General features: G+C 39.9%; 1 protein-coding gene across 3 annotated transcripts in view; it reads right to left on the bottom strand.

Moving 5' to 3' along the window:
* The window catches only part of KHDRBS3 (KH RNA binding domain containing, signal transduction associated 3), a 92,809-nt gene extending 71,563 nt beyond the window's left edge, over nucleotides 1-21,246 (bottom strand). For all 3 annotated transcript variants that reach the window (XR_014690607.1, XM_084512102.1, XM_084512103.1), the window contains exon 1: nucleotides 20,750-21,246. Coding sequence is in view for 2 of the 3 variants with exons in the window: in XM_084512102.1 (XP_084368228.1) it covers nucleotides 20,750-20,837 (88 nt within the window). In the remaining variant the exon portion in view is untranslated. The remainder of the gene's footprint in view (nucleotides 1-20,749) is intronic.
* Nucleotides 21,247-27,074: the final 5,828 nt, after the last annotated feature.

The raw sequence follows: 27,074 nt of genomic DNA, 5'->3' as shown, positions 1-27,074 counted from the left end.
TCAGTAGTCAGCATATATTCACCAAAGGGAATCCATAAGAGCCTCGTAACTGCTGGTGTATGGACTGAACAGGGAAAAAAGGGGTGCATTGAGAACTGACTGAATGGCCAGGACCTTTTGGCACAAAGTCTAGTTGGAAGCCAGTAATGTTCAGCATACCTCAGGAGTCATTACTGGACACGGGTTTGTTAAACCTAGAAACAGAATGGTTTGCATTAGAAGGGAGTGTCAGATCTAGTTTAGTGATTGGTCTGGATGATAGGGCAGAGCACACCCTTAAGTTTGCTGATGACAAAACTGGGAGGAGCACCTGATACACCACAGGGTCATGCAGCTTCCAGAGTGATCTTGGAAGGCTGGAGAAATGCGCTGATGGGAACCTTGTGAAATTCAATCATGAGAACTGCAAAGTCCAGCACGTAGGGACAGAGTGGTCCAGGTATCAGTACATGCTGGTGACTACCCATCCGGAAAGCAGCTCTGCAGAAAAGGACATGGGAGTCCCAGTCCAAGCTGAACATGAGCCAGGAGTGTGTCCTTGCTGCTAAGGAGGACAACGATACCCTGGGCTGCATTAGACAAATTATTGCCAGGAGCTTGAAGGAGGTACTGGGAAAGTACCATTAGATACTTCTTGAAAGAAATCTCTGCTACTGGCCAGATGAACTGATGGTATGGACATTCGGTATGCTCTCACATTAAGAGAACAGTAAAACCAATGGTACTACAAAAACACTTTTGCATACTAGATTGTGGTTTTATGATTTTATTTTTTTAACCCCCTTTAAGGAATACACCCAAGCCTTAAGAAAAGGCTAGCTTCCAAAGCAAAAAGGTAGATTCTAAGTCAGATTTAGAAAAATTTCAGAACAGTTTTTCTTTGAAGAACAAGGACAATATCTGTTCAGTTTCAAGCTTTCTACAATTATTCCAGTACAGAGCATCAGTAACCACTTCTGAACAGTCTTTGGGATTAAAGGACTACATTTATACCATAAAGTTCTCCAGCATTCCATACTGTTTTTCTTATTTGTAAGATTTCCAGCAACAAAATCCACACTTGTATCTCAGGAGATTCACATTTGAAGCTCACCAATTCTGAAAATGCTGGCAGTTAAAAGTCCTGCACTAAAATGAAGCCATAGGAAGTCTGTAAAGCCAGGTGTTGATTTAATGCTCACAAGCCCTACCATGACTTATTCTGCTAAGTCCACAGTGCAGTATGGCAGGACAACAAAACCAACAATAGTTATAATTGTTTGAGGGCTTAATCTCATTGACACTGTAAAAGGATCTTGACCATGCTTCAGATTATACACCTTTTATGCTAGACAGATAAAGTAAATAAAATACTTTTTTAAAAAAATAAAACACTTAATAATCAACAATCAAGAGTTTCCTGATGTAAATAAATGCTTGGACAGATCTTTCCCACCCACACTTTTACCAAAGCAAATACTGTCTCATTTTCATGAGAAATGCAAATTAGAGAAGTAGAGTAATCAAAACTACCCTCAGAGACTTAAAAATAATGAACAAATATTTGTGGTATGGTTATATCTAGATCTAACCTGAATAGTTATAAAAGACTTGAATGAAAAATTGAATGAAACTTCTGGTGTTTAATGCAGCTGCTCTACTACTGTACCCACACACATTCTTCTGCATTCATTTCAGAGAATTCCACCTAGTTTCCTCAGACATCATCTCAATACTTCAAAAACAAAAGGCATTTTTAAATACAAGTTTACCCACAACAGTATGTTCTAATTTGGAATTGATATAAAAACAAATAGTTAGCATGAACAATGTGTAAAAAATTTATTTTAACAAATGCACATTACAACAGTTGAATTCAGAATAACTGTCTTTTATATGCCACTGCCTTTGCAGAAGCAAAGGACAACAAATCTGATTTGAATTTACAATAAAATGAGTGGTTCATGCTAGAACGTCTGCAATATTCAACATACTCAAATTATGAATATCCACATTGAAGGACTTAAACCAATTTTGATATAAATTGCATTTACAGGCATCGTAAATTCAGTTTTACAGTCGGAGTACTGCTGTCTGCACTGATCTGAAAATACTTTTCAGTCACCAATATGACAAATATTTTGAATAGGCCTTTTTCTTTAAGCAATTCAAAACTAATTGAACACCTTTACATCAGAAATGCCTACACTAGATTCTGTTAAGACTGATTAATACTAGCAATAGTTGAAAATACTAATGTAGGAACTGTCATAAGAGAAGTAACATCTAAGATATTAACAGATGTTCATTCAGCCTCTCAGGAAAAAAAGATGTAAACATAAGCTTCAGCCCTATATTTCCATCCTACTTCACTGAAAATTACTATTTATCTCATTGTGAATAGAGCCTTGGAACGCATGTGTATAATGAAGTGCTAAAAGTTCCCATACGATTTACCCACTGTTGACAATTTTCTTTCAGGAACGCTTGTCAATCGTACATTGCAAGTTCAGTAATCCATTAGCTACAAAAACATCAGCTCATTTGTTCCATGATTTCATAAGAAATTACAAAAGTAGCTTGAATATACATGTGGGTTAAACAATACTTTGTACCCCCCACACACATTTCAAACTGGGATGCTGTACCCTACCAGGACAAAACCAATTACTCCTATGTTCCTTCCTGCTTCAAAAATGCCTAACTTTGCTTTCTAAATAATGGCAACACTGGTATTTGTTCTGTTTAGAGCAGGGGATTTGACTTTGAGGTTTTGTCAGGTATTCTGTGATCCTGTCCTCTAAGTGGATCACTAAGTAGAAGGTGTCTGAGAAGTGACCCTTGCTGTCTTATATTCATCTACTACATCCAGTAAATACATTTTTTGTTGTTGTTTTTCATGTAACAGCACAGGTAGCCCACAAATAACTCCTAACAAAAGACAGAGCTCTGGAAGCCTTCTGAACTAGAGTACACTAAGAATAAAATATATGCATTAATATCAAGTGATGTTTAGGTTTAGAAGACTTCTTCATCAACCTAGTATAGTTCCCTCCAAAGGCAGCACAGGGAAACAATTATTTGCAGTAGATATAAAGCTATAACAAGTGCAGATTTCAAATGAAAATCTGTAATTTTATTTTGTAGGGGGTATCAAGCAAACAGGTCGCATAAGGCTTATGGCATAGAACACAAACAAAATTGGATTAATATTCTATATTGAGTCCTTACAAAAAGGTGTTCCAATTCTCACATTTACATGTGTAAGGGTTACCCGATCGTATTCATGCAAGATTTAACTTGTCATCTTGGTGAGTCATCAAGAGCCTACATCTTTTCTTCCTCACTTTGTACATAAAACCTTAATTGAATACGCTTTTTTTCCACTGATTCCTTCAGCACCATTCACAAGAAAGGAAAGTATAATTTAGGTCTCACTTGAGAAGTGGATACAACCCGCAGTTCTTAATATGCATGCATCACACTTCAAAAATATTGGCAAGTCAAAACAGTTACTATCTAGCCATAGCATATCCAGTTAATGAAGCCTAAAGCAGAGAGACAAGCACTAGCAGGTCTCATATTTAAAGTTGGAGAGGACTAACAAAGACCACTACAGTCTGCTGACAGATTCATACAAACCACATTTAATACTGGAAAAATACCTACACTACCAAAGCATACATCTTAGTAGGCTATCCTCTACCCCTATGTTTTGTGTAATTGACAATTATTCAAATATACAACTTAACATAGCATTAAGCAAGATTTATGCAGTCATCAACAAGACAAAGTAACATTATCTTCCCCTACTTTAAGTCATTTTCAGCAATTTTAGAGCTTCGCCAGCACCCTCCATCCCAACTGACAGAAGGCTATGGTGAAACTTCACACTGGTAATATTTAATTCAGCAATATAAAGGTATCTTATTGATACTTGGTATTTAAAAAAACATTAGTTCTAATGAATTCCAGTCCATTCTATACCCCCCTCCAAAATTTATTTCCTATGGAATTCTCTGGCACATGGAAAAGGTTGAGGAACTCAACGTTTTTACTTCACTCTTTACCAGCATGTGCTGTAGCCACACCACCCACTTCACAGAACACAAAGGTAAGGCCTGGCAGAATGATGAAGCACTCATTGTGGAAGATCTGGTTTGAGACCAACCAAGGAGCCTGAATATGCACAAGTACATACAACCCAATGAGATACATCCAAGGGTCTTGAAGGAACTTGCAGATGAAGTCACTCATATCTATCATATTTGAGAAGCTGTGGCAGAGGCTTGATGTCCAGGTGGAGATCAGTGAGCAGTGGTGCCCCTCAGGTGTCTATACCAGGATTATTTTTTAATATCTTTGAAGGGACATTGACAGCAGGATTGAATACACCCTAAGCACATTTCCTGATGACACCAACTTGTGTGGTGCAGTTGACACACTGGAGGGAAGGGATGCCATCCAGAGGGATCTGGACAAGCATGAGAGGTGGGCCTATGTGAACTTCATGAGGTTTGAGGCCAAATGCAAGGTCCTTGCACTTGGCAACACCAAACATCAGTACAGACTGTGCAAGGAGGGGGGTTGAGAGTAGTTCTGCAAAGGACTTGGAGGGTGTTAGTGGATGAAAAATTGGATGTGAGGCAACAGCATATGCCTGCAGCCCAGAAAACCAAACATATCAAACATATCATAATACACCGGGCTGCATCAGAAGTGTAGTTATGAAGTCAAGGTATGTGTTTGTCCTTCTGCTCTGCTGTTGTGAGACCCCATCTGCATTCAGTTCTAGGGCCTCCAGCACAGGAAGGACATGGAACTATCAGAGCAAAGTCAAAGAGGGCTCAAGCACCTCTCATACAAGGACAGAGAGTTGGGGTTGTTCAGCCTGGAGAAAAGGATCCAGCAAGACCTTACAGCAGTCTTCCAGTAGTTAAAGGGCACCTACAGGAAAGGTGGAAAAGGACTTGCCAGGACAAGGCATAATAGCTTTAAACCGAAAGAGGGTATAGAGTAAAACTTAGGGATAAATTCTTTAGAGGGTGGTGAGGCACTAGAACAGGTTGCTAGAGAGATTATGGATGACCTGTCCCTGGTCAGATATGGGAATATATAAATGTCAGATGGGAAGATATAAAGATGTAGTTCCAACCTCCTTGCTATGGACAGGGATAAGACCCTTCCAACCTGAACCATTCTATAATTCTATGGTACTATAGCCCAGAAAGCCATATTTGATACCTAAAAGTACACTGGAAGCTCATACTACAGTTGATTATATATATTCAAATAGTCTAGACAGATTCAGACAAACCCAGTGCCCATCAGTCTATAGCCCCATCATTACACTGCTTTGCATGGTTGAAAGTATATGCCCAAGTCACCCATCTCCTCCAAACATTTCCCAGAAGAACATGTTTTCTAAACTAAACAACTTTTAAAAAACTGTATTGGGATTATGTGGCAAGGTTTTTGTAGCAGGGGGCTGCAGGGGTGGTCTCTATGAAAAGAGCCCAGCAGCTGCCCCATGTTTGACACGGGCCAGTTTCAGACAGCTCCAAAGGGACCCGCTGCTGGCCAGAGTTGAACCAGTAAGTGATGTTATTTGTGCCTCTGTGAAAGCAGATTTAAGGAGAAAAAAACTGCTGTGCAACAGCAGCTGGGAAGAGTGAGAAAAATGAGACAGAACCATCCCTGCAACCCCCAAGGCGAGTGCAGCAGGGTGGCAGGAGGTGCTCCAGGCACGCAGCAGCAGTCCCCCTGCAGGCCATGGGTCCCACATGGAGCAGATCTCCACATTGCAGCCCAATTACAGATTGTAATTGGTTAGTGATCTGTCCTCATTTCAAACCAGGCGCTTTTCTTCATCTTATTTTGTCCTCTTGTTGTGTTGAGAGGAGGAGTGAGCACTGCGGTAGAGCTTAGTGAGCCAGTGTGAAATCACAAAAGCTTGCCATTGTTCATGCTTCAAAGTATTAGGGAGCAGAACAGATGAAGCTGTCACAAGCACATGTAATGCATTTAAGTTCTTCCACTGAATTCAGCAAAAATCAGTTGTAGTGGACATTTGAGTGTTTGGACTTCAGAAAACTCATGCTTGTTAGATTCAACATAATCAGTACCAGCAAGCATAATCTGTACCTTACTAGAAGTACTATTGAACCCAATGATACCTGCAGACATGCCTTAAAACCTGCCTTCAACAGCTGCCTTTTCACCACCTCCGCGTAAACCATTCCAATACTCATTTATCTTCATGTTGAAGCATATTAAGGCTTATTCTTGTTGAGACTGCACTCTTGTTCAAAGCTATATGAACATTTCTCCTCTTCAAGTCACTCTTCAGTTTCAGAAGGCATAGTAAATAAGGTTGTTAATAAAATCCAGTGAGAACTACCACATCACTGAGGTCAAAGGAAAATACCTACATTGTGATATTACACTGCTCAAATAAACTATGGAAGTGAATGCTACCACTTCAGTACCTATAAGGTGTTCAAAAAGTCTTATGCTGGTGTAATCTTTATGTATATCTGTTGAGTCAACCTACTGTTCAAAGGAGTAGTTCAGTTGTAACATATGAGGATCTAGTCCAACTGCCTGATGACATCAAGGTTAGCCAGAAGTTACAACACTAAGGGCATTATCCAAACACCTCTTGAGCACTGACAAGCATGGGGTATTAACCACCTCACTAGGAAGCCCAGCCCAGCATTTGACTACCCTCATGATAAAGTTAAAGTCCTAGAGCATTTATGTATTCTGGTCTAAATACATAAGAAAACAAGCATTCAGAGGCTAACTTCTACATGCAGAAGGCAACTAATTCTAGTATACCATTCTGATTAACTTAATCACCTCTACTCCTTCAAAAGGCCATTGTTACTATTGTCAGAAGACAAAATAAGCAAAACTATTTTATTTTATTTATTATTTCTTACTGACCTTTGCTGCAGTAAAGCCAAGTTACCTTTATTTTTTCCATCTTTGCCTGGAAGGCACAGGTTACAGTATGAATACCTGAAGAAACATGCTTGGCAGTTACAACATACAAAGGTAGTTTATATATCTGCTACCCAAAGGAAAAGGACTTAAAATTCAAAAAGTTTTAAGTTGTATCAGCTTGAACATAAATTCAGTGTTGAAAAAACTTAGCATCCAACTTAAAAACTAACAAGCAGAAGAGGAATCATTAAGATCCCTTCCACATACTTAACATCAGGCATTCCCAAACATTTGTGTATGAAGAAACATATTAGAGAAGCAGATCACTACCGCAGTCAATTGTTCCAAATATTTTTTGAGAGTAACAATGAGTTGAGCCACTTCATGAAGTTTTTGACAAAGATATAGGATTCCTCTACAACCATAGCAAACCTGAAAGTTCAGCTTATGGACTCACTTCAGCTGCAGTTCTCACAAGGGAGGGCACCAACATCTGTTCATTAGTTTCCCAGCAAAAAAAAAAGCAAGATACAAGCCTGTGAAAAGTCTATTCCCTGTAGGAACACCTGCTTATCTATGCTATGCCTCCACTAAAGAAAGTGATCTTCCTTTTTTATGGCATCTATCCAAGTTTAAGAAAATAAAACTAGTACTTCTAGCATTCCCCTAGCAGAGTATTTATAATTTTCAAGACTTAAGACTGAAGGAGTACAACACAATGTTTTATACCTGCATAAGTATCTGAAGTAGCTAGCAATTTCTGCCAGTAAGCTTTAACTAAAGTAAATTGAAAGATTTTGTAAACAAAGTTTTAAAACACTTTTAGTAGCATTTATGGTATAGCTGTATTTGCTCTATGTATTTTTATCTAAAGTGTCTTCATGTTTTGAAGTAAATCTAAGCAGTTCTCTATAAAACAAATTATAGGAAAAGCCATTTCAGGTTAGTAAGTTTGCTTATTAACAGAAGTTACTTTAGAAATCTGAGGTCTGATTTCTCCCCAATATGCAGTCATGTGACAGCTGCAAGAAGCAAAGTATATACATGGAGTTCTGACCAAGTACTAAGCAGTCAAGGTATTAAATCAATCAGTCTTTATTTTAAAGCAATTTAAAACCAAGCACTTATACAGAAGTAGAAAGTCTGATGCACCTCAGTTTACCACTTTCAGAAAACACATTATCTTGCACAGTCATGTGATCAATTTCAGGAATTATATCATTTGGGTTTCAATCCAGCTAAATGCAAAACCTTGTTTTCCTCACCACTACAACTTTTTCCCTGGTAATGACTCATGTTTTTTTCCTTTATGCTAGTAATTCTCACATGTGATGTACAAGACAGGTGACAGTTTAGTGGAACAATTCACAACCAGCGAAGTATATCCACACTGAAGGTGAGAGAGATCAAAGCTAAACTGATTACACTGGTTTGAGATATCTAGTGAGTAATGCTGGGAAAATGCAGAAGCTTCAACTGACCAGATGCCTACCCTGCCTTCATAAACCCATATAGTCAAGTTCCTGGTCCATTTCTTCCTGCCAACATTATGAAAAGCACCAACACCAAGAACCTGAGGCATCATTACTCTTGGTTCAGTTTCATTTAAGATGTTTCCAAATGGGAAGTTTGGTGCTTCTATTTCTAAAAACATAGAATCAAAGTATTATCTAGATGTGAGTGGAAAAAGGGGCTGCATTTGAAAAGTGTAGCTGCCCAAGAAATGCAGGGTCTGGGAAGCCAGAGGATGAATGGTAGCTGAAAGGAAACAGTAAACACTCAATATGGCAGATTGTTGTATCATGCATGGGAAGCAAAACATTCAGAAAATGTTTGAGAACTAAAGACCAAAACAATCAATCACACTTCATTCTACAAATGCATTCATGAAGAATTGTTCTTGTAGGTATTGATATACAAATTAATGTTTCACATCACTTCCGTATCTTGATTCATTGAGCAAGTGCAAAGATAACTGATTTAGTTAAAAACAGTAACTAAAAACATACTATTTAATATAAACCCAAGAAATAAAAGTGCTTAAGTGAACTGAACAGGATCTGACTGTCCATTAATACTAAAACTGGAAAGAACATTTAACCAGGGAAAAGTTTAACTTCTCATCAAGCCATCAGCAGAAATAGCCATAAACATTTCTAAATCCCCAACTGGGGGTATAAAGACCTAATGGTCAGTGTTTCAGAGCAAGAAAATATCAGAGACATTACGCAATCTCTACAGTACATGAACAAAACTCCATTCTCAGGGCTGCTCTTTTGATAGCATTCACTTCTGAAGCAATACACATTATTTAATAGGTTATTATTCCAATTTACTACAGCTCTCAAAAATATGAACACTAAATTATCTGAAAGAGCTGAGATAGGAAAAGCATTTTTCTTTTCCATTAAATTCATATAGCTTCCATTTTACCCCTTGCATAATAACCATCTATTGGCAGTACCTCTTGACAGGAAGCAAGGGATTAACTATGTAGCTGGCCAGAAGCATCCATTCTCTTTAATCTATTTTTCTGAAGGGGCCATCTGCTCTTATTTCTTCATTTCATGCCCTAGCTTGAAATCACATTCACTATTCCGTTAGTATTTCAATTAGTTGCACACAAGTTTCTCCCATGTCAGGATGGCTGTCATGAGGATGAAATGCTATAAGGTGAGAGGGGAAAAGGGTTATTACCAACAGCTGATTGACTAATTTATACAGCTCAAATAGCTAATTAGTCATCAATAAAATGAAGGGAAAATAACCCTTTCTCTAGCATTTGTTTTATTACAACACAGCTTGACATCCATTACTGACAAGTTATCTACAGCCATGTTTTCAAGTGCCAAACCTGAATGGAAGAGGGACTAGGTTTGTTCTCCTCTCAGCTATTCTCCTTCAGGTGACTATACAAAAGCTTCAAATCTTTGATAACAGCACCAAAAATTTCCAAATGAGGAGCCCAAAGTGCCTCACACAAATGCTGACAAGCCTTATCTACATGATTAGCACCATTTGCAAGGACTTATGAATAATAAATGCTACTTCTGAAAAATTTACTCACCGCAAACTACAAGTTTGAGCTACAGCCAGATATCACTAATACAATAATATCTAATTAAGCAAGGGATTCTGGAAGTACTGTACAGATTGAAGCAAAGTTCTATTTCCCACTGCATCCAAGCAGGAAAGGCAACTGTCCGACTCCAACTTTTCCATTAATTTAACCAGTACAAAAACCAGCTCAGATACTGGGCGGGTTCTGTCTTAGCATAGAGAGCAGCTAACTTCTCAGCATCTTCATGCAAGCCAGTATAACAGGGAGCCTTCTAGCCTACGCAAACAGCCACTGAAAACTCTGGCCATTGCCATGAACACATAGACAAAAGGAATCAATGCCTTGAGGAGCTACTAGCTACTTAAAGACAGAAAATAGATTACATTAACAATGTTGAGCTTACCCATTGAAGAAATTTACTTGAGATCACATTGTATCTTTTTCCTTCTATCTGAAGCATTAATTTCAAAGTGATAATTTGTCTAGAGTTCTTCACAGAGCTGACCTCAACCATCTCTTTGCCACTTATGCGATAATGAAATACATATCAGCATTTTTAATTAACCTTGTATTAATCTATGTGAGCTATTACTTAGTGTTCCAAACAAGGCCTATTATTTCAGGAGGTGCATAAATTTCTTAAGTGCATCTATGAATAAGTGACTTATGAATATGATAGTTGCCCTGCGTTCTCCATTTAATCAGTGATAATTGCTATATTCTAAGAGCTTACAGTTTAAAGGCTTAGTGAAGTGTTACTTTTAAAACTCAACACTTACCAAACCATCCTGGGTCTCACTAGTTAAGGAATGCATCAGGAGAACAGTACAGGCCAAATCTATTTGTTTCCATCTACATCTTAATTGCATTTGGAAACCCTGAGCCCAAAGGCAGCTCTACTACAATTACAGCACACACAAGCCTAAGCTTCTGATTAAGCAACAAGCAGTAAAAAGGAAAACCTCTGGGATGGCAAAACAGTCAGATGCAAATACTGTTTTCAAACAGGTCAGTTACCAGTTGAAGCCTTTAAGCCTTCAACTTTTCATATTCACATGTTAAGACTGAAGCTTAGAGAATCATTTAATATTACATTTTACAGTATATCATTTTCAGCAGGAGGGACCTGCATTTCAAGAAGCAGACAATGCTTGGCTACAAAGTCCCTATGCCTAATGAACACTGAATACATACAGCAGCCAGGTACAGCTCCCACAGAAGCAGCTACCAGCTTTCTTCAAAAGGGAGCAACATCATTTCCCAACAGTTCTGTTTCAACACAGCAGCAGATGCTCGTTAGGCTGAATGCCGGCTCCCCCTGCTGACACATTGTCAGTATGAGAGCTACAGCACTGCTGTCATGCTGAAGATACAGGCTGTATTTCAGAAAAATGTCTGAAAAGCCCTTCAGAAAAACCTACAAGTAAAAACCACATGATGACTCTAGTACTTAGTGACCTACCACTATCACAGCAGTGTTTGACAGAAGGATAGTATCCAGAAGTTGTCTTAATTTCAAAAATCACTAAGATCCTCTGTAGGAATCTGACAGAAAATCCCATTGTGGGACACTTCTGCTCATTCTGCTCCAATTAATACTTCATAATTACCTGATATCCAAATTCACAAGAAAATAAGGCTGAAAGAAGTCTCAGAAATACATCCCTTCCCTCAAGTATTTTAGTATACTCTTGTCATTGCTGAAGCTTGCTTCATATGACCTTAACAGGTACCTGTGAGAACTTAAAGAACAGATACAGTAAGCTTTAACGCTGTTAAACCCTGTTACATGCTTTTATACAGTTGGCCAGAAAAAAAATCGTATTCCTCCAGACCATGAATGCATGGTGTAATAAAAAGGTCAAGTGTATATAGTAAGTGAAAAGAATCTTTAAGAACAATTTGTTAGACCAGATAAATTGGGTCACACTAGTCCTTTTTAGTCTTCAGGACCACATTTCACCCCACAGTCTTTGTCCAGACTATTATTAGAATAGCTCTAGGAAGTTTAACTAGAGCCAGAAACATCACCACAACCTAGTTACTATGGATCTTCAAACTGGAAGTGATGCAAGTTCTCTTCCAAACAACCAGGATCTAAGCAAGAAGGTCAAATGATTCATAAACTGTTTTGTTTTAGGAAACCCCAACACCTACCACAAAAGTTTTGGGGAGCCCCTGTAAGGCACAGGAAAAGTCAGCTGTGATGTGCCCTTCTCCACAGAAATCAGATGTTGCTCCTAAAACCAAAGCAGGCTGGAAGCAGTCAGGTAATTAGTACAGTGAAAAGCACTCTGGGCTTCAGAACTTTTGTAACTATGCAAATATGGTAAGAAATTTGCTCAAACCATTTGAAGGCAGTTCTAGGAGGGAAAAGTGTTTTGGGCCAAATTTGGTTGTGTGGGCTATACTTAAGCACAGCAAAAAAATATGAAAGAACTAAACAGACATTATGATGAACCTCAGTTTTTCACTGCTGCAAAATTGAAATATATCACTTAAGTTTGTAGAAGGGTGAAAGATAAAAGGGCAACTTTTCACACCAATTTACTCCAAGCTGTATCATTCAGGTCTGCACATAGGAGGGTACATCATTGCTTTTCTTTCTTCTGCTAAGAAATAAAAATCATAGATCCTCAGTACCTGACAGTTGAGGAGCTCAGAGAATGGAAACTGAGCTGCTGACCAGAGATCATTGCTTTACTGCACACTCTGGCTGGCCACCTCCTAGGGGGATACAGATCAAAAGGAACCAGTAAGGAAAAGTTTTGTCCATTATCAGTTAACACAAGAATATACTGTAAAGGAAGAATTCCTGTGTTAAGAGCAGTTCTTTGGTATCTGTACATTTCAGAAGCACCACTACTACCCCCCAAAAAAAGCAGAAAATACAGCTGAAGAAATCTAAAAACTTCCTGCTTTCAAAAGAACTTTCCTTCAGGAATACTGTTACTGCGCCTGGATGATCAGAGACAGTTGAGACTACAAATGCATTTACTTTCCGAGCATCCAATGAATGCAGCAGGATCTTCAGTGTCAGAGCAACAGCAGCAATTTTCACTAGATTCTGTTTTATCCATGAAAAGGCACCTTCCCTTACTGGTTATTCCTATTGTACACTCCAAGTGGATTAATAAAGTTGAAGGAAAATAGTAAATCCTCAAAGGATTTGCAACTTCAGATTTTTCATTGTCACTATATTACACTAAGATCAGCACAGCCAAACTTCTAAAGGGGAAATTGTTAAGTGCAAGAGCAATAGGTTTACTGAAATTATTCCTGATTTAGGTTTCCAAATATTTTGTCAAGGAATCCTTCCTGAAAACCTACAAAAGAACACCTAGATAGGCCAAAAATTAAAGATTACCAACTACAAGCATTGAACTGACGTTTGTTTGCTGCTGCCTTGCAACTTCGTTTCTGCTGAGCTGATAGCTGAAGCCAAGTCTGATAAACATATCAAATAAGAAATGGAAGGCAGCCAGCAAAACAGCAACTGGAAATGGAGAATAGGAAGGACAGAAATTTAACTTTTCAGTTTCCTATGAATCTTACCATGACAATAAGGTAAAACAATTAAAAGACAACACATGCCATAAGAACAGTAAATAAATATGAGAAAGATGAGTTCTAGCAAAGGAATGTTTTAAAATAGGCAAGAAGAACAAAACAGGCAAGGAGAACAAAACAGGCACTGCTCAACTGCTGAGACAGCTCAGCTTAAGGCACAGAAGTCAGAATTTAGTTTGGACAAGACCCATAAGATCATCGAGCCCAGCCATCCACTAACTGCCAAGTCCACTACTAGACTATGTCCCTAAGCACAAGATCTACACATTCCTTAAATACTTCTAGGGATGGCAACCACTAGACTATGCAGTATGTTCCAGCATCTAACCACCCCTTCTGGAAAGAAATTCTCCTTGATACCCAATCTAAACCTCTGCTGGCACAACCACTTCCTCAGCTTAAAGTATTTTCCTTCCAACCTCTAGTTGTTACTCTTCAGCTTCATCTTTGTTATAAATATCTAGCCTACCACTATGATGCATAGGATAAGATTGTTAGAGAGTGATAAAGGAGGGCTACAAGGTTGAAGGGTCTGGAGGGTAAGTCATATGAGAAGTGGTTGAGGTCCCTTGGTTTGTTCAACCCAGGCTGAGGGGAGGCCTCATGGCGGCCTGCAGCTCCCTCATGAGGGGAGTGGAGGGGCAAGCACTGAGCTCTCTGCTCTCTGGGGATACTGACAGGACCCGAGGGAACAGCGCACACCTCACTTTGAATCAAATATGTCAAGAGAAAAGTCTTGTATTTCCTATACTTGATTTAACAGCTAATCATCCAAAGTTTTAGTATTGTGCTTTACTTTCCACTTGCACTCTTTGCTACATATTGCACAGTAACTTCAAAGGACCTCTTAAGAACCTTTATTTACCTCTGTGGAGGTAGTTATGCACTCAAGCCACAGGTTAATGATCACTTTCACAAATGAATCAGGCTAACAAGCAGCCTACAGACCTTTTATCAAGCTTACAAAGCATTTTGCAGAGCTTTCCATGATATTCTTGAAGATAAAGATGTTCAAAATTCTGTACCTAGAATGTCATAAGACTGACATTTTAGTCCATATGACCTTAGTTACAGGGCCATATGGATTTTCTACCTAGTGATGCACTTGGAGACTTTCCTTCTTACTTTTCAGGTCCCTATCTCTGCAGATCATAGGATCATCTAGGTTTGAAAAGATCTTCATGATCATCAAGTCCACCCATAAACCTGACCCACCAAGTCCCATCATTAAATCACATCCTTTAGTGCCACATCAGCATCTCTTGTTTTCTAGTCTCTTCACCAGCTTCATTTCTATTCTCTGCACATGCCCAAACAACTCAGGATGCCGTAGGCCTTCTTGGCCACCTGGGCACACTGCTGGCTCATGTTCAGCCAGCTGTCTGTTGGCCAGCACCCCTAGGTCATTTTCTGCTGGGCAGCTTTCCAGCCACTCTTCCCCAAGCCTATGCCGGTCAAGCAGATCAACAGCCCCTACTTTATCAAGATATGCCACTTACCCAGTGTACTTGTCCTTTATCATTCTCTATCACTATTAATAACAAACATTAAGCCTGCAAGACTCCTGTAGAGCTCAGATAACAGTCAATTTACCAGAACCTATTAGTTATGTCAGGTACCAGTTAATCCATTTAAACATGCTTTTTACTGGAACTGCTTAATATTAATTAAAAAGGCATGCAGTACCACATCAAACCCTTTACAGAGGTTGCTCAACTCTGAACCCCAATAACCAACTCTTAAATCAAAGCACTACCTTATTTCTCAATTACACTTCAAGTTCAAGTCAGATGGAGGTAATTCAGGAGGCAGAGACATCACATGCATAAATTCTAAGAGCACACAAGTAGAGTCAAGCAAGCCATGGGCCAGAGGAGAAGCCATTCAGTGCTGTGACTTTGCAATTTCGCCAGTAAATAAGTGTTCAGAAGGTTAGAGTTTTAATTTGCATGGCTGGTGTCGAAAAGGATTGAAAGTGACAAACCATGTCAGCTTAAATTTGAAACCTTTAAATTTGATCTCTCTCATTGACTGCCAAAGTAAGTGTGCAAGTGAATTAGAAGTCAGCTTTGGGCTCAGTGTGATCATCGGTGAGCAGCTGCAGGCTAGAGTCATGCTTCAGAGCAGATGAGCCCAGGGTGAAGTATGCATGATTATCTTAAGCTGCATTTTGCAGCTTCCCTGTTAACATGACTTGAATGCCTGATAAACCATTTCTCCAGACTTTTAAGAGACTAAGAATCTAATTGTTCACAAGCTCTATGACTTACTTTCCCCATGCCATTTCACTAGAGTAAAGCAGTGAGGCAGCTACAAGTGTCAGCTTATGAGGTGTTACAGAGCATAGAATATATGGCCTGACCAAGACATGAGGGACAACCACCCCAATGATTGCTTCAAATTCTTTTTTCAAGCTATATTAACAAAACAACCTAGGTCAGCCCTGTCTGGTTTTACTGGGCTGCCATCAAGCTACATCCATTCATATTACTGTCACAAATTTCTCAGTGCATTATGCCTGCAAAATAACAGTAGTCTATGAAAGCTTGCAGGGTTTTGAAGTCTGATTACGAGAAGATAACAGCAGTTTTTGCTTTCTAGTTAACCTCCAGGAATGACAACTTAAAGGGACTTTGAAGAAATCTTTCAGTCTGAAGGGTGTATTACAGAATTAACTCTTAAAGCTACTTGAAACATTTAAAATCCCTCCAGCTTTTCATTTGCTTTACAAAATGCTTACAACCTTCAAAAAGCATTTTGCCAGCCTCCAAGAGCAGGACACCTCAAATGAGTTATTTCTTCGCTCATGTGTGAGAATGCAGTGAGAAGTGAATGCAAATGTGAGGTTGTACAGCAGTAGTGGATGTGTAACTCCATGAGGGACTGGGAACTGGAGGCACCATGCATGTCTGTCCCACCCCACATTTGCCCTTAAAGCAAGATTATTCACTAACAGAGTTATATCACAAGCTATGTATGTTATTTCAATACATGCAATCAAATACACCTTTTAGATTTGTGAAAATTAGAATTCTATTTATGAAAACTTAAAGAAAATCCTTAGTAAGCACCTGGCAACCTTCATATCCCTAAAGGGATTGATTCAAAGTTAATATCTATGGAACCTTTATTACATCCTTACTTTATTTTTACAATGCTATCTTGTCTGCTTAAAAAATCAGGTTTCTATTTTCCACAATGGAACAATACTTTTTACAGTCCTTCCTTGACATTTAAGGAGGTACTGTTTTAGGAGATGTTTGTTTACCAAACTCCTACTTTTGAAGTTTTGAGCACAAATTCCAGCAAACCTGTACTAATCAGAACTGGTCACATGGCTCAGCAAAGGGACCCAACATCATACAGCTAGCACATACAGCCATCTACTGATCAGAGGGCTTGTTATTCCTCTATGTCTTGTTCTTGAGGAGAGTTTAAGGGTAGCCTTGGTGACTGAAGCACTACCTTCAGTCTCAAAATAACTAAAATGAGATCAGAAGAATTATACAAGGCCAGTCTATATAGAAGTAAAACCCATCTTTCAGGTTATATACTGGGACTCTACCTCCTAATGTAGAAATTTCAGCTGCCCTAACCTTAGAGTTTCTTTCACCTACACATTTACCATCATACAAAGCAAGTGCCAGACATCAGCTCTCATGTCTTCCATCACAAAACATGCCTGGTATTGACATGTTTTCACAGTGAACTTCTATCATATGATCTCACATCCTTTACTCAACATTCACAAAATACTTGTCAATACCACGCACAGGTCTAAAAGAGAATGATGACAATAAAGTAACTCTTCTTACCAATCTTTCTGCATTTTATATCATCACTTGTGAACTAAGTTATTACAATCTATATTACACTTGAGCACTTACCAACATTCACATGCAATCCAGAATGTCAATAGCTATCAAAAACATTGAAAAGCTGCTCAGTGCCTCGCAGTGATAAAGAGTTGGTTTGATCTCAGAAGTATCACTTCTACATACAGAAAATTTTTATGTAAAGCAGAGTACCTGACAGTTATGAATTGGAAAAATACACATTACTATATTTTTGCTAATTCAGAGAACTTTATCCTTGTCAAGATTCTGCATCTACAGAACCTTTAAGACAGTAACTGGACATAACATTCCAGCACCCACTGTCTGGTACCAGCTGCAGATTAATCCTATTAGCATGGACATCTTATTGCATATTATTGCACATGCAGAAGAAGTCTGCTTCTGACCTGTAACATGCTTAATCATGTACAGATAAAAATAAGTCCTTTTTAAAGGGACTTACTGTTCAAGTATACAAGTAAACCTCATTTGAAGCAGGAAAGGATACAGTCTAGTCTCCTTCATAAGATTACTACTGCTCTAAAATTTAAACATTAAATATGTCATTGATTCTTTAAAACAATTTCAGCAATGGACTGCATCCCAAAAAGGCAAGTCTCCAAATGCTTGAACAGTTTTGAGCAAGAAAAATCAGTACTATACCAGGGCAATGAAGGATACTTATCTTTGATTTTAAAGCTTTGAAGATGCTGAAAGGTCTTATTAGGGAAAGGAAACAGTTACCTCAATTCCCGAAGAGATTAACAATACTGTCCATAAAGAATACTCTTGCAGCATCCTAGTCATCTCATCATTGCTCTTTTTCAGATGACTACCTTGAAACTAGAAAGCATGTCAAGCTCTATTTTTCCTGTATCATTTACAATTATGCAATTTGTATGTATCCAAATTATAATTTGTAATTGTAAGTATAATATGCAAATGTGTCCACTTGTGCAAAAGCTATAATTAACAAATTTTTGGAACTCTATACACAGGACCACTTCTCCCTAGAAGCCAAATTCCAACATGGGTAGAGTAGAAATTTTAGTGATGTTGCTCTTTTGTCTAAGAGCACATACTTCAGCTGCTTCAGCACCTCAGAAGGATTTGCTGGTTCAACCACACAATTCATACAAATCAATCCAACGTTTCTCCAGAAAGTTGGCTTATCTACAGTATTTCAGTTAAAGTAAATGCAGGCAGTAAACAATGGTATTAAGACATCAGAAACACCATTACATAATTAAGCCAGTTATTTTAAGCACTTAAAGCCTTTGGTAAGATCTCCTACAACTAGGAGAAGGCACTGAAGCATGCTTCACTCTAAGCTGAAGAGCTACACAAGCTAGGTTTTAGAAAATAGACAAACCATTTCATTTGCCTTATTAAACTGTCATAGAACTCACTGAACCTGACATACAAAATGCAAACTAAAATTACATATACTTTCCTACTAATTGCATTAATTTACCTGCAAATAACAATTGAGACGAATGAACCAGACACTGATAAAGTTTTGTGAAGACAATGGGGGCTGTAAAGCATCTTCTTATTCATGCATCTCCTCCTTCTATTACACAGACAATTTACCTTTGATTCTTTGACTGTACATCTGCCTAGGAGGATTTCATAGAAGTTACAGAAATCTTAAACTACAACTGTTTGATACTGTCCTGTTTAATAATTTTACTTGACAGGCAAAATGCTTCCAGTTTAAGACAATACTGTCTTAACTAAGCAAAAAAAATAAAGACTAGAATAGAGGTTGGATCGATGTCATCTAAATTTTTCCCAGGGAACACCAATTTTTGGTACTGGAAGTATGCATGCAGATACCAGATATTAAACAAAAAGCAAGCGGAGTTCCTGCCCTTTGATTTAATTTCAGTGGGAATTGCAAAAGCTCAGTGTCCCACAGAGTCATGACTCTAGTAATAGTTGTAGAATCATATACTTCCATTATATACTTCCATAAACACTGTTTGAAATAATATACATACTTCTGTAACTTCTTAGTAATTACGATTTACAATCTGTACATGTTAAAAAATCCACTATTACTAACTGAAAGTAACTTCAGTAATTTGCAGCCTTAAATTCTTAGCCATCAAGCTTAGCACTTATAGCAAACAAACATCTGTTTGTTAATCCAATCCCCTTTCTCCCACTATCAGTGGCACATTTCCAAATTCAGAATCAGGAAAAACATGCAAAATACCAACAGCCCAAGGGCACACAGCTACAAATCACATGGCATATGCATTCCACAGCTGAAACTGACAGCTACCTGTAACTCCACAGTATTTCACACAACAGTTGATCCCCCATCAGATTTAGAGATTGGCATTTGCAGTCCATTACACATCAAAAAGTATGTCAATGCATTAAAAGCAGCATTGATTGAGACTTGTTCCTGTGATGTGAAGTACTGGAGTACAGCTCTGCAATCACTTCAGTTGAAGCAAAAATCATTTGATTTTGCTTAGGTTATATGCTGATCTAACATAACATATTTCACTTGACCATCCCAAGCACTCTATTAAGTGTCTATCTACAGAGCTGCACTTGAAAGTCACCTGCTAATTACCCATTTCCAAATTTACATGAGGCATTAGAGTGTAAGTCACATGGGACTTTACTGAAACAAAGAACCAGCACTTTACAGCTTATGTGACATGCCAGATGCAGAGGACACAAAATCACATCTGATTATCTGGAGCTACATGACCAAAAACGCATTTTGTTTGATTATCTGGAGGTATATAATTGAAACAGAGAATGTTTTCAAAAAATCAATGAAATAACTGAAGTATTAAGGTACAGCCAATACTTAGAGCCATAAGCTCATGGGCAAAGATATAGATTATAGTGTCCTTTTGAAAAAGGATCACGCATCTATGAACTGTAAACTATTTATTATGCAGAAACACCCCAGGCAAGATAAACTAGGAAAGCATTTGGGGCATTTAACAGGGAAGCCAACTTCTAACACAAACAGAAGCTCCTAAACCCCAAAGCCGTCCTATGCAACTCGGCTTGGGATAAATCAACCAGTGACCGTCTCTGGTGGCCTGAAATCTATCTCTGAAGGAAAGCTGAGAATTGGGGATATCGGTGCCGGATTTACAGCCGCTCAGGGAGACGGAGCGGGTCCGGCCGAGCACCCCCATCTTTGGGGGATCACCACCGTGACCCCCCAGCCCCACAGACCCCAAGGAGGGCTGAAAGGGGGGGGTCCCCAAACCCCCCCCTCGGGAGCTCTGGCAGCGAGGGAGGCGACACGGATAAGTGGGGAACCCCGGCGGAAAGTTCGAGCAGCGCGGCAGGGGCCGCCCCCCCCGCCGCCCCTCACCTTGGTTGACCAGGCGCAGGGCGTGCGTGAAGGACGGGTCCAGGGAGTCCTTCTCGGCCATCAGCTCGGGCAGGTACTTCTCGTCCATGCCGAAGGCACGGGGAGCCGGAGCCCCAGCGGGGAAGGAGGAGGAAGAAGAGGAGGAGGCGGCGGTGCGGGGCTGCGTCCCGGGCGGCGGTAAATCCTCGGAGGCAGCGCTTCCCAACCCCGGCCGCCTCCCGCCAGGGGCTGCGGGGACGCATCCAGAGGGCAGCGCCGCGAGCCCCCGGCCGAGAGCGGGGAGGGAAGGGGCGCCGAGCCCCCCTCCCCCGGTCCTGCTCCGGGCACGGACAAATCCCTTTAATGGAGACGCACTGCTAGGGCTGGGGGGGAGGAAGCAGTTCAAAGCGCGCTGGCCCCCAAGGAGAAAAATCGGGGGGAATTAATTAATTTAAAATAAAAAAATAATAATAACGGAGGCTGCTGGCGCAGCGCCCAGACCCACACCTGCCACCGCGCTGCGCCGACTGAGCGGGCGAGCCCCGCCGCGCCAGGTTTAAATACCCCCGCCGAGGCCACGCCCCTTTATCCTCGCCCATAATCCGTTAAGCCACGCCCCCTCGTGGACCGTTGCTCCGCCCCCGCTCCTCCCAACGGGCGGTACCGGTTCCGCCCCCTCGTGTTCCGCCCCGCCTATGGGGGCGCCGGTTGCTATTGGCTGGCTTGGGCTGTCAGTTAGGGGGGCGCCGCGGCTAAGGATTGGTGGCTGCGCGTCCGAGAGCCCCGCCCCTTCTGGTCTGTCCCGCCCCTCCGTGCTGCGGGGGTTGGGCTGGGGCGGGGCGGGCGGGGTGGGGTCTCTGAGGGGAGGTGGGGGCTATGAAGGGTTTTGGGGGGCTGTGAGGGGTTTTCAGGATCTGTGAGGGTTTTTTGAGGGGCTATGAGGGTTTCTGAGGGATGGTGAGGGGTATTGAGGGGGCTGTGAGGGGTATTGAGGGGACAATGAGGGGCTCTGAGGGGACAGTGAGGGTCTCTGAGGGGACAGTGAGGGTCTCTGAGGCGTCGTGAGGGCCTCTGAGGGGTTTTGAGGGGCTCTGAGGGGTCGTGAGGGGTTTTAAGGGGCTTCGAGGGGCGGTCTGTCCCCTTGAAACCCCCACGGCAGAGCTCCCCTGAGGGGATGTCTGACCCCATTCCCCGCCTCAGGACCTGCTATCCTCAGCCCCCTGAGGGCGGCTGGTGAGGGCAGCGTCCTCCCTTAAAGGAGCCAAGAACGGCGAGATTTTGCTCTTTAAATGAGAACAGAAGGCACGATTTTTAACTTTTTTTTTTTTTTTTTCCTCCCCGAACACCGTTCGTTCTGTTTATCCAGCGTTTTGTATTTGTTTCTCTCGCACAAAGCACTTCATAAATACTAGCTAGAAAATCATACCGCTGAATTACACGACCTTAAGTGAGTTTGTGGTTCAGTAGCGGCCCATTTCACAGGTAAGAGAAAGCAAGTTCGAGAGACTCAAGCCTATTTTCCTGTTTTTTTAGTGAATGCACTTGGTATATTACATCATTATTCACTTTGATCTTTAGCTTTGAGACTTTACATAAGCCTCCTCGTTAGACCTTAGGTGTTTTATCAACGAGTCTTTGGTGACAAAAACCCAGAGTAAATGAGAACAGCCATTCTCCTCAGTAACACAGCACAAGGGCAAAACAAAAATACAAAATCACTGATGCCGAAATCCTAATACTAAATTTTGTAATCATTTTGACATGATCAGCTACAGTTAAAAGACCACTGAAACAATCTTTTTTTTTTTTTTTCTGTGACAATAATTGAATAATCTCCCATTTGTATTTCATGCAAAATAGGTTTGTAATGCATCTTAGTCATGTCCTTGCAAAATGGAGAAAAAAACTCCAAAAAAAAGCTTAACATGAGAAATCACTCACTCAGTGCTTAGAAGCAGGGGTTAAGGTTCCCTTCTGAGAATTACATGTGCTCTTTCACCCTCAGAACGGAAGGGCCATCTATTAAGGTATGTTGCATCTTGTTATATTTCACAGACTGGAATGTCTCATAAAAAATGTTCGATGCCTTACAATATAAAATATACTTGATTTACATTCGCTGTACTACCCCTCCAAATAAATCTGACCCAGCAGTAACAAGAACCAGAAACAAATTTACAGAAATGTATTTTTAAAATCTCCTGCATGACATCAAACTTGACAGATACAACTAAAACATACAAGCAACTGCAAAAAGTTGGATTACAATGAATGTTTTATTTCAACCTTCTATATACATCTTCTATAAAAAAATACTGAAATGCAGCCATCTGTTGTGAAACAGGCAGACACACACAACTTTGACACAGAACAATATGTAGGAGTGTAATCTTTATTGAATGACCTGGAGCAAAATAATCCCTACCTTTGCCTGTAAAGCCAAAAATATATTTAAAGTCCCTCTACAGCATACAGAACTTCAGACAAAAAGGTAGCTCTATTATACAAATGGTATAAAACACAATGTACCTTTCTTGGAAAAAGTCGTATTCCCCCCGGTACCTGATTAAATAAACATTTGATGTTTTATAAAAAAACAACAGTATTTTTTCCTAAAGTATACCAATTCCCTCTGGTTTTCAATATAGAAAGGCTTACTGTATGTCTAAACACTGGTTTCTCACCAGGTCTATAATAACGTAGGAAGTGTAAAATTATCCACAATTTATCCTATCGTTGAAACTCAAACCTGCACATAACAATATATTGTTTTCTCCAGTGAAATTCACTAGGATGTAATAAAACGAGGAGGACAGAACAGATGGAAATACATGGTATAGAAAGCAGCTTAGGTTATCTGTTTACCTGGGAAAAAACTCCAAAACAGTTCTTACTGTCCAAAAAAAACCACAAATCTTAAGGACTGATTGTTTTCCTGCTACTGCAATCTATACAAAGCTTGAAAAACAGCTTGGTCGAGGAACTGTCCAGTAAGTACTAGCTTTACTTTTCACAAATGTGTAAAAATCATGAGTCCGAACTTTTAAACTTCACAGTTAAAGTGCTTACGCCTACTCTCCAACAGTAAAATAAACAGGATTTTTTACACATGTCCACTCTGCTGTCTACATGCACATGGCAGTCTCACGAAGTTAGTCCAGTAGGTGTTTATCAGCTGGGAACCAACGTCAGAGTAACAGCTCTGAAACCACCAGCTCTGTGACCTGTCAGCATCTGTCAATTATTAAGAAGAAAAGGTAGATGCCAAAATTAATATCCACATAATTGAAGCACTAGGACATTTTAGTACCTTTGCCCTCTGCTGTGCAATTCAATTCCTTACTTCTTGTACCTCTTGACACAGATGAAGGGACGTCAGAGGATTGTGCAAAGAGGCTGTAACTGAGCTGCATCCTCACTCTGGCACAACTTGTTGCAGGCACATTTTCCTTATTTACTGGGTCAGAATAACAAGCAGTATTTTCACAACTAAGTCATGTTCCTAGTATTGCAACCGCACTGAGATATTCATGGTTTTGCCCAAATTACTGTCCACTCATTTTTATTTAATACGACTGGTGTTATTCCATTTACTCAACAATCATATTAAGCTGCCACTGACCACAGTAGACTTTACATGGCTTTAATGTACTTCTTACCTCTGACTTAGCGGGTCCTGATTTAAAGCACAAACCGTAGCAGACTGTTAAGGAATTATTAATTATTTAAGCCTTCGGCTCATTAAAATGCATACAGCTGAAGACCTATAGAAGCAAAATCTATTTTGGGAAATAGTTTGTCACAAATACCACATTTAGTGAATATGTCCTTGATGTGACTCACCATGGTTCTGATTAGCATGTTGCTAAGTAGGTGCTGGCTTCCTTAGTGCTCCAATATATTACTTGCCAATTTCTGTTAGGCACATTGAAATTATCATTGCACTCCTTACCTCAGTATAGCTGTAGCTATTTCTTTTTAATATTATTATTATTATTATTTCTTTTTTTTTTTATTTTATTTGAATTTGGACTAAAGTATGAAGAAATAAACAAGCAAACTATCAATCAACACATGTATCACAAAATGTTTTCAGAAGCTCTGGAGGCTTTCTTCTGAATTGTGGCTTTCTCTTTTACCCTGTTTGCTCCACAGTTAAAAGTTAAGGCCACTTTCATCCACAAGGAAATTTACTCCTAAGGCTGTTTCTTTTAAAAGATCTGTTACATGGGTTTCATATCTTATTCACTCTTTCTCTATGTTTTATTTCTAAGAGAAGCAAGATTTGCGGGAAAAAAAAAAAAAAAAAAAAAAAAAAAAAAAGTAGCTTGCATGAGGAGAAAAAAAATTCTGGCAGATAAGCTCTTTGCCACATTATTCATAGCCACTGTGGCATGTGCATGCTCATCTAAGTCTTCCATTTCTTTTGTACCTTGTTTTTGGATATTAAATATCAGAAATGGGCTAACAGGAGCCTCATGGAGTTCAGAAAGGGCTAGATCAGGGCAACCTGACCTGCTATAAGATGTCCTTCTCCTGGGAGATGGTCTTCAAGGTATGTTCCAACGCAAACCATTCAGTGATTCTATGAAGTGCAAGGAGAGGAACAACCCCAGATACCAGTACATGCCAGTGGCCACCCAGCTGGAAAGCAGCTCTGCAGAAAAGGACTTGGAGGTCCTGGTGGACACCAAGTTGAACAGGAGCCAGCAGTGTGTCCTTGTAGCATCAAAAGCCAACAGCCTCCTGGGCTGCATTGGGAAAAGTGTTGCCAGGAGGCTGAAGGATCCTTCCCCTCTACTCAGCATTGGTGAGGCCACACATGGAATGCCATGTCCAGGCTGCAGTACCTGGGAGAAGCAAACATGCTGAAGACAGTCCAATGTAGGCCCACACATATGATGAAGAGACTGAAGCACCTCTCCTATGAGAAAAAGCTGAGAGAGCTGGGACTGTTCAGTCAGGAGAAAAGACAGCTCCGGTGGAATCTTATGCATGTCTATAAATACCTGAAGGGAGGGTGTAAAGAGAGCAGAGCCAGCCTCTTTTCAGTGGAGCCTAGTGCCAGGACAAGAGGTGATGGGCACAAACTGGAACACAGGAGGTCCCGTCTGAACATCAGGGCTTTACTGTGCGGGTGACTGAGCACTGGAACAGGCTACCAAGAAAAATTGTGGAGTCTCTCAACTTGGAGATCTTAAAAAAAAATAAACAACATCTAGACATGCTCCAGGGCAACCAGCTTTAGCTGTCCCTGCTTGAGCAGGGGTGTTGAACCAGTGATACTACAGCAAAACAAGTAAATGACCTTTTTTTGTTGTTGTTGAAAATGTGTGGTAAACATCCTCTGTGAAATCATTCGGACTGTGATCCCAGTATCATTTACTTCTTTCCCACACAAGGTGCTCTAGACTTCTGCCTAAGTTATCATCTTCATTATGTTCTTCAGCTCTTATAAGAAAGAAAAATATTTCTAATTGCTTATAACACTAACTCTCGTTACTCAGAAGTAGGTACTCCTCTGTTCTTAGACATAATCAAAATGGTTAACTTACCCACACCTGTTCTCTGTTAACTGTAATTCTGTTCTAGGTTGCACCTCCTCATATTTTTGCCTGCGACATTAAGATTTTGCCATAATTTTGCTGTTTCAGACATTCATAACGGCTAGTTCTGAACAATCCTGTTAGTATATCATTTAACTTTCCTTAAAAATCTCATGGGCAACTGTTATGATAAAAATCATTTCTTGAACTGCTGTCTTCCAGAGAGCGGAAAACTGTGTCACTAATCTCTGCTTGGGCTGACCTCCTGCTATCCAGGTTGAGCACCTAGTACATGAAATGTGTAAGAACTGGAAAGATCAACGATGACATCATTTGTAGCAGGCATATTTTAGCATTCCTCATTATTCTTTTCCGGCTTTTAAAAGCATCACAACAGCCTCTCCATTTTCTTGTACAGTAATTGAGGCAATACACTGCAGTGAGTTCACCACCTTGTTCATTATATTCATGTAAGCCATGATCCACAGGGCTTTTTTCTTTTGCTTATACATTATTGCTAATGGCAGTTTTAATGGTGCATGTAGTCCTGTAACTGCATGCACATATGCCTTGATCATATGATCTACCTTCAGACACCACGAAGAACTTTATTTTCTTTGCACTGAGCTATTTCATAAGATTAAACAGTCTCTTCTAATTTTGCTTTAATTAAGATGCAATGATTTTACATCCTTCTGTCGCGGTATCGGTTCTGTACATGTTTTTATTAAATATCTACATTTTGACATTTTCCTTTATGTATTTCCTAATATTTCATATAGTTGTGATGATGCAAAAAA

This window comes from Aythya ferina (genome assembly GCF_964211825.1).
Source record: "Aythya ferina genome assembly, chromosome: 2".
Lineage (NCBI taxonomy): Eukaryota > Metazoa > Chordata > Aves > Anseriformes > Anatidae > Aythya > Aythya ferina.
This window is presented reverse-complemented; position numbering and strand designations above follow the sequence as displayed.